This window comes from Dipodomys spectabilis, unplaced genomic scaffold (assembly GCF_019054845.1).
Source record: "Dipodomys spectabilis isolate Male_0828 unplaced genomic scaffold, ASM1905484v1 ptg000329l, whole genome shotgun sequence".
Taxonomy (NCBI): domain Eukaryota; kingdom Metazoa; phylum Chordata; class Mammalia; order Rodentia; family Heteromyidae; genus Dipodomys; species Dipodomys spectabilis.
This window is the reverse complement of record NW_024871006.1, coordinates 3,024,596-3,037,363: the sequence shown is the minus strand read 5'-3', so window position 1 is coordinate 3,037,363 and position 12,768 is coordinate 3,024,596. Positions and strand designations below refer to the sequence as shown.

Sequence of the window (12,768 nt, the reverse complement as noted above, 5' to 3'; positions counted from 1 at the left end):
ATTGGTTGTATAGCGCAGTACTTGAACTTGACAACCAAGGCAGCGACCTTGTCCACAGCCCAGGAGCGTCTCTGGGATCCACTTTACCTTGTGCACAAATTGTTCCACTCGGGTCTGAAGCCCCCACACCTCGAATTTCACGGTCACCAGCTTGTAAGAACACATGATGGGCTGATGACTATCTCGCCAGCCTTCCCTTAGCTGGCCCCGTCCTGTCTTCTCTGATTTGAAGTGTTTAGGATCCTAGAAAAAAAAACATTAAAAAAAATCAATGCACTGAAACTTTCACCCTCTGTATGAAATGTCCAGAAGAGGGAAGGAGTAGATTTGTGGCTGTCAGGGTACAGGGGACACCCTGCAAGCTCTGAGTGTACAATGTCACCCAGCTCACCTTCTTCAGAAACAATCTAGGTCCACACTTTAAGAAGCAAACAAGCCAGGTGTTGGTGGCTCACACCTGTAATCCTAGCTACTCAGAAGTCTGGGATCTGAGAATCAAGGTTCAAAACCAGCCTGGGCAGGAGAGTCTGTGAGACTTCTATTTCAAATTAACCAGCAAAAAGCCAGAAGTGGAGCTGTGGCTCACAGTAGTAGACCTCCAGCCTTGAGACAAGAAAGCTAAGGGATAGCACAGAGGGCCTGAGTTCAAGCCCCAGTACCCCCTCTTATTCCCTCCACCCCCCAAAAAAGACCTGCAGGGCCTCAAGACAAACTTTAATTCATGATTACAACCAGAAAAGTATTGCGTTTACAGAAAAGAAAAGAAAAAAACAATAACTGGAGATGCTTAACTCCATTTTTTTTTTTTCTGTGCTGCTGCATAGCTGGAACTCACTTGCCTGGCTGATGCTCTACCATTTGAGCCATACTTCCAACCTGATTTTCCTGGGAGGCCTTGAACAGCAATCCTCAGGATTTCTGTCTCTTGGAGTAGCTAGGATTATCTGTGTAAGCCATGGGTACCTGGGCTCCATGGTGTGGCTCTTGATCATACCACAAAATCATAAAATTGTATTACGCTATCGTGAAATGAAGTTGTGGGAAAGAGCCAGACAGTGATGAGGAGTACATTGTGATTTCGAGATTCAGAATAGCATTTTTAAGCCGAAAGTGATAATTTGGTTTCATGCCTTCAATTTTGTAGATAAAAAACTGAAGCCTGAGAGACATGGAACATTTCCCCTCCAGATCACAGGTATTTGGTGACAAGCAGCCCTTCCTGGTTCTAGCCCAATGTTCTTTCCACGACATTTACTTTAATATTAAACAGCAAAAGGGTGTTTGCTTTATATAGCTGGATACCAAAAAAGCAATTAACAATTGGGCTTTTTATGGTAACAGTGTGTCAATTTCTTTCTTTCTTGTAAGACTAGTGTCTTCTCTACAGCTGTTGATTGCATCTAGTAAATCTCAAACTTGGCCTATAATTAGACATTCACTTTCACTGGGGTGAGGTAGGGTTTAACTGAGGGAAGTCTTTCCTCAGACTCCAGATCAGAAATGAGCATTCATTCAGCTGAACACATTTAAATGGAGACGAGACCAAAATAAACAAAAAAGGGGTAGTGGTGGTGGTAGGGGAGTGGACACCAAGCAAGCAGGTGTTTTCAGATCCAATCTGACCAGTCTGAACTTCTCTCTTCCCAGGTTCTCACCTCCCCCTAAATTTCACTCCCTCCACCTCCCAATTCCCTTTCTTCTTCTTCTTCTTTTTTTTTTGGTCGGCCGTGGGGTTTGAACTCTGGGCCTGGGCGCTGTCCCTCAGCTCTTCAGCTCAAGGCGAGCGCTCTACCACTTGAGCTACAGCGCCACTTCCGGTTTTCTGGTGGTTTATTGGAGATAGGAGTCTCACAGTCTCTCCTGTCTGGGCTGGCTTTGAACCGGGATCCTCAGATCTCAGCCTCCTGAGTAGCTAGGATTACAGGCGTGAGCCACCAGCGCCCGGCTTTCCTTTCTTCTTGTAATCATTTCCTTCCACTCTGTTTTCTCACATGGGTCTCTGAGCATAAGTATCCAAACTGCTCTGTTCACACATGGCTTGACCTTTCTTTCTTTCTTTTTCTGGTAGTTTATGGGGCTTGAACTCAGGGCCTGGGTGCTGCCTCTGAACCTTTTCACTCAAGGCTAGGTGCTCCACCACTTTGAGCCACAGCTCCACTTTCAGTTTTCTGGTGCTTATCTCATGGGGACTTTGTTGCCCCAGCTTAGCTAGGATTACACAGGTGAGCCACTGGGCACCCGACTTATTTGATGTTTCTTTCTTTTTTAAAAAGATTTTATTATTTCTTCTTCTTCCTTCTTCTTCTTCCTCTTCCTCTTCCCCTCAGCTCTTCAGCTCAAGGCTAGCGCCCTACCACTTGAGCCACAGCGCCACTTCCGGCTTTTTTTTTCCTGCTTATGTGGTGCTGGGGAATGGAACCCAGGGCCTCATGCATGTAAGGCAAGCGCTCTACCACTGAGCCACCTTCCCAGCCCTAAAGATTTTATTTCTGAGTTGTATTTTCACAGCTTGCAGAGCATTTTGGTCCTGACTCAAACTCCATTATATTACCCATACCATTGTTTGTAAAAGCCATAAGTTGTTTTATACTGTAAATGTTCATTTTCAATACTTACTACATATTTAAACCCAGGGCCTCATGCATGTTAAGCATGAGGTTTATTGGTGATAGGAGTGGTGGTTTATTGGAGATAGGAGTCTCACGGTCTTTCCTGCTGGGGCTGGCTTTGAACCTCGATCCTCAGATCTCAGCCTTCTGAGTAGCTAGGATTATAGGTGTGAGCCACCAGTGCCTAGCACTTCCTTCCTTCCTTCCTTCCTTCTTTCCTGCCAGCACTGAGACTTGAACTCAGGGTCTCACACTCTTACTTAGCTTCTTCACTCAAGGCTGGCACTCTATTACTTAAGCCACACCTCCATTTCTAGCTTTTTGCTAGTTAATGGGAGATAAGAGGCTCACTGACGGTTCCTGCCCAGGTTGCCATTGATCGGTGATCCTCCTATCTGAGCCTCCCGATTAGCTGGTGTGAGCCACCAGCACCATGCTTCTGTTTCGTTAATCCTGGGGGTAGAATGTTACAGAGAAAACATGGATAATAAGCTCAAACACAAACACACGATGGCTCACTCTCAGGCAGTTTTCTTGGTGTGTGTGCGACTGAAATCTCGGTGGGCATTTCCATCATCTTCTGGACATTGTCATCAGTTACTGTCTGTAAACATAGGGGTTACAGATAAAGGAATTCTAAGCAAAGATGTCTCATTAGTGGGTCACGTGGCGGGGTGCTGGGCACCGTGTGGTCAGTGGGATCTGTGGCTGTGGGTCACCAGAACCACTTTACTTCCTTGTCTTTCTTAGGTTCTGAGGTAGGAACACTCTGTTCCAGACTAGACGTAAGCAGAGAGGAAGGCAGACTGTCCTTTCTGTGGGCTGATCACTAAGGCACTTCCCCAAGGGCCTCAGGAGCCACCCAAGCATGGCTCTTCCCTGGGCAGTGAGCCCACTGAGCAGCCGCCGCCCAATCCAGGATTCAAACAGGCAATTCTGTAATCTTAGTAGTTGGGAGGCTGGGGCAGGAGGCTGGCAGGTCTGGGCCACATAGACAAAGTTCACGTGACTCTTAGCTCTAATTAACCATCAAAAAAGCAGGAGTGGAGCTGTAGTTCAAGTGGTAGAACACTAGCCTTGAGCAAAATAGCTCAGGGTCAGCACCCAGGCCTGGAGCTCAAGCTCCACGATGGACGGGAAAAAAATGTGTCTCATGGACTTCTCTGCCCATGCTTGGCCTTCAACCATGATTTTCAGATCCTGGTCTCCTGAGTAGCTAGGATTACAGGAATGAGCTACCAGCATCTGGTTACAAGTATTTTTTTTTTTGCCAGTCCTGGGGCTTGAACTCAGGGCTTGGCACTGTCCCGGAGCTTCTTTTACTCAAGGCTAGCACTCTACCACTTGGGCCACAGCTCCACTTCTGGCTTTTGCTGTTTATGTGGTACTGAGGAATCAAATGCAGGGCCTCATGCATGCTAGGCAAGCATTCTACCACTGAGCCACCTTCCCAGCTCCTTACAAGTCTTTCTGAGTCCTGATTACTCTTCCATTATTCACGCGCTCTCTCACTCGAACCTGGAACACCACAGTGCTTTTCAGTGGAACCACTAAAGCAAAGTTCTTGCTGGCAGGGGCGGGCCCTGCACTGCTAGCCCAGCAGTGGGTTGGCTGGGGAGCTGTGGGGTGCAGCGGCTTAGTTATTCCTCAGTGTCTCTGGCTCTGCAGGCTACGGTACGTTCTGGGCAGGGCAAGTGGCCAGTACCACCCTGCTGGGAATGCTATCTGCTGGAGATAGGGTGGAATCCCGAGTGCCAAGGTTGTTCCCTAGGGGCTAGGTGGGCTTGGATGGCCACTGCCTTCCTGTGGGACACTGTGTGTGTGTGTGTGTGTGTGTGTGTGTGTGTGTGTGTGTGTGTGTGTGTGTGTGTGTGTGTGTGTGTGTGTGTGTGTGTGTGTGTGTGTGTGTGTGTGTGTGTGTGTGTGTGTGTGTGTGTGTGTGTTTTGAGGCTACACCTTGGGGCCTGGGAGGTGTCCCTTAGCTTTTTTGCTCAAGGTGAGTATTCCACCAATGGAGTCACAGTTCCACTTCTGGCTTTTTGCTAGCTCATTGGAGATAAGGGTCTCACGTGATTATTTTTTCTTCCCAGGCTGACTATGAACTCTGAAACTCAGATCTCAGCCTTTTGAGTAGCTAGGATGACACCCATGAGCCACTGACACCTGACCTGGGCCATCTTTCTAAGGCTTTCTGTTCTGAGGGCCAACTATCTTGGCAGGCTTTACCACCTTAAGCTGGGACCAGGCAGATGAAGGTGATGCCAAGGGCATTTCCATTAGAGCAGCCCACGTGAAACTCGCTGCGTGGGCCACATGCCAGCACACACCTGGAGGGCGGGAGAAGCCCACGGGAGCTCGCGGTGTCCCCCTGGAGCAGAGCTTGCAGCTGGAAGGCAGTAATATTAGCTGACTCTTGCAAAGATATACAGTCTCCAGGATTAATTACACTTGCAGTTTGAACCACAAAGGACAATAACCATCAGGGGCTTGCTCTGTTAATTGAAAAGAGCAGTTTTTTTTATTTTAATAAATGTTAAATGAAAAAAAGGCGAAGGAGGAGTTGCTGTACTAGGTAACTGCAATGCCCTTTCCAAGTAAGGAGAATGAACAGGGCAGGCATCACATGGTTTTCCCTACATTCTAGAATTTTCTGAAGACTCTTTTGGAGATGGAGTCTTGCAGAATTTCTGCCTGGGCTAGCTTTGAACGATCATCCTCCAGATCTCAGCCTCTTAAGTAGCTAGGATGACAGGCATTTTTGTGCCACAGGGGCCTGCTCTCCCCGCTCCCCCTTCCCCCCCAAATAATTCAAGGCTTCCCATAAAAGATGAAAACACAGCCGGGTGCTGATGGCCTATACTTGTAATCCTAGCTACTCAGGAGGCTGAGGTCTGAGGATCACGTTTCAAAGCCAGCCTGGGCAGAAAAGTGTGAGACTTTTATCTCCAAGTAATCACCAGAAAACCAGAAGTGGTGCTGTGGCTCAAGTGGTAGAGCCTCGCCTTGAGCTGAAGAGCTGAGGGACCGTGCCCAGGTCCAGAGTTCAAGCCCCATGACCAATAACAGCAACAACAACAACAACAACAACAAAAATGAAAACAACTCTAATAACAACACATGCTGGAGGGGATGTGGACAGAAGGGAACCATACTGCATTGTTGGTGGGAGTGTAAACTTGTTCAATCACTTTGGAAAGTAGTATGGAGGTTCCTCAAAAGACTCCACATAGAGCTCCCCTATGACCCAGCAATCCCACTTTTGGGCATTTACCCAAATGATCACAAATAAGACCATACTAAAGCTACCAGCACGACTATGTTTATTGCAGCATTATTTTTACCATAGCTCATATAGGGAACCAACCCAGATGCCCCTCAGTAGATGAATGGATCAAGAAAATGTGGTATATATATATATATATATATATATATATATATATATATATATATATATACACAATGGAATTCTATGCCTCCATCAGAAAGAATGACATTGCCCCATTTGTTAGGAAATGGAAAGACTTGGAAAAATTATATTAAGTGAAGCCAGGCCCAAAGAAACATAGGTTCCATGGTTTCCCTTATTTGCAATTACTAGTATATGTCTGAGACAAGCAGAAAAGGTCAGATAAGTTGATGTTAGGTGAAATGAACCCCAAGATAAGGCCTCAAATGTTTTTTCTTTCTTGCTATTGTTTCTAACATATTTATGATTTCTTTGTTGCTTTGTATGTCCCTCCCCCACAGTATAACCCCTGTTTTCACTGTATTTGATGTTGGTATAATTTGTGGAGGGGAAGGGAAAAAACAAATTGTTTAAATAGGATACAGGTGGACCCATGGCAACAATGAGATGTACAAGATGTTATGTCGAAAATGAATTTGGCATGGGGGGAGGGGGCCAGGGGGAGCGGGGGAGGTGGAGATAGGAAGGGGAAACGAAGGAGGAGGCAACAATGCTTGATAAGAAATGTACTCATTACCTTGCCCATGTAATTGTAACCCCTCTGTATGGTATTTTCACAATAAAAAAAAATTGTAAAAGCTAAAAAGAAAAAAAGGTGAAAACACAAACACTTGTATATAAATCATGGCTAGACATACCAGGTCTTGCTTTCTAGCAGCTAATGCCTAAAGTGCTATTTTCCAAATCTTTGCTCTTGGCACAAGAATATACCCCAGACTCAAGAGATTTGTGCTGTTCCCTTGCAAAGAGATTCTATTTCAGGAGTTTAGCTCCTAAGGTGAGACTGACATGTATAAAAACAGAAAAAGAGCCAGCTGCTGATACCTCACACCTGTGATCCTAGCTACTCAGGAGTCTGAGATCTGAGGATTGTGGTTTGAAGCCTGCCCAGGCAGAAAAGTCCATGAAACTCTCATCTCCAATTAGAAACTACTCAGAAAAGGCTGGAAGTGGTGCTGTAGCTCAAGTGGTAGAGTGCTAGCTTTGAGTACAAAGATGCCCAGAAACAGTGCCCAGGCCCTGAGTTCAGACCCCAGGACCAGCACGAAAAGAAAAGAAAAGAAAAATGTTTGGGTTTTTGTTTTTGGGTCCCTGGACAGAGCCAGATCTTCCATCATACCTGAGTTTCTGCTAGTGAGGTGACTTGGGGTGGAACCGCTGGAGAGGCTGAGCTCTGGGCTGGTCATCAGAGCAACCAGGAATTTTCAGTGTCCCCTACTGACCAAAAGAGAGCTGGAGGACAGAGCTCTACAAAAACTTTTTGTTTTTGTTGGTTGGGGGGCTTGAACTCAGGACCTAGGCATTGTCCCTAAGCTCTTTATACTCAAGGATCGTGCTCTGCCACTCTGAGCCATAGCACCACTTCTGGAGATAAGAGTCTCATGGGACTGTTCTGCCCAGACTTGGCTTTGAACCTCAAGCTGCAGATCTCAGCCTCGCGAGTAGCTAGGATTACAGGCATGAGGCACCCAGCACCAAAAACTTCTGCGTGATGAGGTTAGCAAGCTGGAGAGCTTCTTTCTGGAGGGGAAAGTCTCAGCTTCCCATTACTGTGACAAAATGCCTGCCATAAACCACTCCTAAGGAGGAAAAGGTTTATTTTGGCTCATGGCTTCAGAGGTTTCAGTCCATAGCACTTGGCCCTGTTGCTTTAGGCCTGGGATGGCCTAATACATCATGGCAGGTGTGAATGACAGGTGTGTGTGTGGGGGGATCTAGTCACTTCATGGCAGCTGGGAAGGTACAAGAGAGACAGCAAAGAGTTAAGGCCCAATGTCCCCTTCACGTGTACACCCTCAGTGACTTTCTTCCCTCCCACTAGACCTCAATTCTTCCACTGGACCACTTCCTCAAAGTGCCAAGCCTTCAGCTGGGGGGTGGGGGGGGGAGGCGGGAGTCCCAAACATGAGGAGGAACAAGATCAATTGTGTCAAACAGCCCAAGGAAGCCACTTATCACTAGTTCTGCATTCTAGCCTGAGATTTAGAAGACCAAAATGAGTCCACAAGCTAAAATAAGTTATAACCTATCCAGTTGTAAAAATGGACATCCCGTCTCATCTTCAAATTACAGAGGCATTGGCTTAAACATCTCCAGCTCCATTTCTGTGCAACAGGTTGGAAGTCCAAGTTTCCCAAAATAATCCACTCCAAGCTAGATTTAGACTGTTAATCCAGAGCGGGTCGTGGTCAGCCATGTTGCCAGGTCATCAAGAATATTTATCAATCTGTTAGCACCTTTTGATCTCATAAATGTAAACCAACTATGGATCAGACTGCCTTTTTTTTGGAGGCGGGGAGGGACAGGGAAGTAGGGGGCCCAGTCCTGGGGCTTGAACTCTGGACCTGGGTGCTATTCCTGCCTTTTTGTGCTCAAAGATAGTACTCTACCACATGAGCCACAACTCTACTTCCAGCTTTTTGGTGGTTAATTGGAGCAAGAGTCTCACGGGCTTTCCTGCCCGCAATGACTTTGAACAGCAATTCCTCGAATCTCAGTGTCCTGAGTCACTCAGATTATAGGCGCGAGCCACCAGTGCCCGGCCCCAGACTGTATACAGCATTCCCAATGTAGATTAAAGCTACCGATGCCTCCATAAATATACTTTGCCCAAAGGACAGTGCTAATATGAGAATGGGTGGGGACAGACTCAAGGGCAGTCCAGCTGAGAGGCCGCCCGCCCGCCAGGCTTCCAGAGCAGGACGAGTGGCTTTCCGAGGACAGGGTTCTTGGTCTCCTGGTGTCATATGCTGGGAGGCGGGTTCGTCCAGTGTGGCCTTGAATAGCCCTGTTGACTTCGATTAGAAGTGATCCTGGCATCTGTTAGTGCCAAAAGGATCCGGTTAGCATTAGGCAACAGGATGTTCGGGGATGCCTGGTGTTATACTAGAATTGAGAACCAGACCCAGAGCTGGGGAAAACAGGAGTGCTGACCTTCCCCACTTCAGGGAGCTGCTAGTCACTGAGGCCAGGCGCCTTCCAGGCCCTAGAAGGAGAGCCTTTCCCCTCTCCCCTCTGCCCTCCCCTCCCACCATTCCACTTCCAGCTTTTTATTGATTAATTGGAGATGAGAGTCTGATGGACTTTCCTGCCCTGGCTGACTTGGAACCTCGATCCTCATATTTCAGCTTCCTGAGTAGCTAAGATGACAGACATGAGCCATCAGCACCCAGCCAAGTTCCTTGACACCAGCTGAGTGTTCAACAATTCCGTTTTTAACCGTTTCTATACTTAGAAGAATCAGATCCCTGAAGGAATGAGCTCAGCCCCCTAGGGCCAGCCCTCACTTCTGGTTTATCACAGACTTAGTCCTCAAGTTCAGTCATTTGCTGGGAAGGCTCATGGAAGTCAAGGAAATACACTCACTGCTTTATTCTAAAGGATAGAAAGCAGCACTAGCCAAACGAAAGAGGTCTAGGCTGGGGTTCTGCGTGGAGAGGGAATTCGTGGAACTTCCACACTCCCCGGTGGGTTACCCCAGTGCTGTAATTTTTGTTAAACGCTGGCATGCCTATAATCTCGCTACTCAGGAGGCTAAGATCTAAGCATCCTGATTCAAAGCCAGCCCAGGCAGATAAATCCAAGAGACTGCGATTAATCAGCAAAAGGCCAAAAGTGGGGATGTGGCTCAAGTGATAAAAATGCCAACGTTTAGCAAAAATACCAAGCCATGTTCATACTTGTAAGCCTGGCCTAATTTTTTATTCTTTTTAGTCAGTTCCTGTATTACTCAATTATAGGATGACTGGTCATCCTATAACATGGGGAGTTAGTTTCAGGGATGAGCAAGGCCCTTACTCTTGGGTCACACACCTGGCTTCAAGACGCTCCATTTCTTTTTTTGTTTTGTCGGTCATCGGGCTTGAACTCTGGGCCTGGGCGCTGTCCCTCAGCTCTTCAGCTCAAGGCGAGCGCTCTACCACTTGAGCTATAGCGCCACTTCCGGTTTTCTAGTGGTTTATTGGAGATAGGAGTCTCACGGTCTTTCCTGCCCGGGCTGGCTTTGAACCGCGATTCTCAGATCTCAGCCTCCTGAGTAGCTAGGATTACAGGCGTGAGCCACTGGTGCCCAGCAAGACGCTCCATTTCTAAGACCTGATGTCAGTGAGACACAGCCAAGGAGGAAACAATCTCTTAGTATGATTTTTAGAGTCTGCAGTTGTTTGTACTGCTAGCTTTAACTACAGGAGTCAGGTGGGTATGGGGGAAGCAAAATTCTTGGGGTCTTCCATTTGGGGTTTCAATCCAAGCTTCCTGAAAATTCCAGGAAGGCACACAAAACTTTTTTTTTTGCGGGGGGGTCAGTCATGGGTCTTGAATTCTGGGCTTGGGCGCTGTCCCCAAGCTCTTCAACTCAAGGCTAGAGCCCTATCACTTGAGCCACGGCACCAGTTCTGATTTTCTGGTGGTTTATTGGAGATAAGAGTCTCATGGCTGTTCCTGCCCGGGCTGGCTTTGAACCACAATCCTTAGATCTCAGCCTCCTGAGTAGCTAGGATTATAGGCATGTGCTACCAGTACCTGGCCACAGACTCTCTTTTGAGCCTCTCTTTCCTTATATATAAAATGAAGCTTTGAGAAAAAAAAAAAAAAAGTTCAAAGACAATGCCCTGAGTTCAAGCCCCAAGGCTGGAAAAAAAAAAAAAAAAAAAAGAGGCCAATCTTTAATTCCCCCCCCTTGATTATGAGGAATTAAATGATACAAGAGAATCAAACCACTTGATATTGGCACTTATTTTTCTCAAATTTTAATTTCTAACCCTCTGTGGGAAATTCGTTGCGAATTCTAAGATCCCGGTTAACAAGCTAGTAATTGTATGCCTTTCTTTGGGCCCCTGCACGATAAAAGACGAAGACAAGTACCTTATCAGCATCTATTCTTCCCTGGATATTTTTGGAGCTGGAGCTGAACAGTTGTACTTGGAGTTTGAATAAGTAGAGGTGCAGGAGACAACCATTACTGGCGCAGGTCTTATTAGTCAAGGGGCAAAGTAGCACTTCTAACATCATGGTGTCTTATGCACTAGAAGAACTATGCCTAGATGAGGGCCAATCTGAAGCTACCCCATCTTAGAAGCGACCTCAGCCGCATGATAAGAGTCATGGTTCCCAAGGAGGACCTTGGTTCTGACTATTCCCAACAGATGCAATGGAATTCAGAAGCAAGGATCCCAGACTCACCTCTGACATCCTAGCTACTCAGGAGGCTGAGATCTGAGGATCACGGTTCAAAACCAGCTCCAATAGAAAAGTTCATGGGCCTCTTATCTCCAATTAACCAGCCAAAAAAACCTGTAAGTGGAGGTGTGGCTGAAATGGTAGAGCATTCAGCCTTGAGTGAAAAAGCCAAGTTGAGAGAGTTCAAGGTCCTGAGTTCAAGCCCCCGTACCGCCACAAAGACCCAAACCCAAACCCAAACAACAACAAAAATAAAAAGCACTAACCCTCAGCCCGCCACCCTTTTCTCAGTAGAGGTACAGGCAGTCATTCAGACCTATTCTATTATTCCCTCCTGCCAAATTAATCAATAAGATGGCTGAAAAACTTGAACACAAAGTGGAGCTCTTAGGCAAAGCTTCCTCCCATGGAATGAATAAAAGATATGACAAGACACAACTTCTATGACCATGAGCTGCTTCTCAATGTGTCAGTCATAACTGACCTTTTGTGTGTGTGTGCTGGTCCTGGGACTTGAACTCAGGGCCTATGCGGTGGTGTCTCTGAGCTTTCACTCACTCCCCCCCCCCCCCCCGCCCCCCGGGCAAAGCCGGCACTCTAGCACTTAAGCCACAGCTTCACTTCCAGCTTTTTTGGTGGTTAACTAGAGATAAGAATCTCATGGACCTTTCCTGCCCAGGCTGGCTTTGAACCATGATCCTCAAATCTCAGCCTTCTGAGTAGCTAGGATGACAGGTGTGAGTCACTGGTGTCCATCTCTGACCATTTAAAAAAAAATATGTTATGGCATGAAAAAAGTTGGGATGCTTTCCCAGACTGGATGCTTGTACAGATTTTGGGGGTCCCTCTGGTAAGAATCCAGAGTGCTTGGGCTAAGGTGCAGCTCAGCTATTTCCTTCCTTTCTTCTCTTCTCATAAAAGCTTCCTAGGTGATCCTGACCTGATCTACAAACTCTGCTCTAAGGGCCAAGAAGTTCTGGTATTTTCATTTAATAAGACTAAAAATAGCAAAGGCTAATGCAGCTGGTCCAAGTCCTGAGCAAGAGCAATGTGTGGATTTATTGCCTGTGTTCTTCAAAGGACAGGGACAGAGAGACACTCTCCCTCCGTGCCCCTGACCAGGTGGAGCTGAAGAAGTGTGCTTGCTGGCCGACAGCCCCAGGCCCATTGGATCCTTTTTTGTGTGTCAGTACTGGGGCTTGAACTTGAACTTGAATCCTTACGCTCCTCCTTATTAACCTTTTGCTCAAGGCTAGCACTCTAGCTCCTGAAGCCATACTCCACTTCTGGATTTTTTGCTCTTTAATTGGAGATGAGTCTCATAGACTTTCCTACCTGGGCTGGCTTACAACTGTAGTCCTCAGATCTCAGTTCCTAGTAGCTAGGATTACAGCCATGAGCCACCAGTGTTCAGCTTAAACCTGCTTCCTTTTTTTTTCCCCCTCATGGGTAGTGCCATACTACTTAAGCCACAGCCCCACTTCTGGCTTTTTGATTTATTGGAGATGAGAGTCT

The 12,768-nt window shown here is 46.8% G+C and overlaps 1 protein-coding gene across 2 annotated transcripts in view; it reads right to left on the bottom strand.

Annotated features, from left to right (window-relative positions):
• Nucleotides 1-12,768, bottom strand: part of Pitpnc1 (phosphatidylinositol transfer protein cytoplasmic 1) — a 227,708-nt gene that overhangs the window by 22,561 nt on the left and 192,379 nt on the right. For both annotated transcript variants that reach the window (XM_042702684.1, XM_042702683.1), the window contains exon 7: nucleotides 88-243. In XM_042702684.1, the coding sequence (XP_042558618.1) occupies nucleotides 88-243 (156 nt within the window). The remainder of the gene's footprint in view (nucleotides 1-87; nucleotides 244-12,768) is intronic.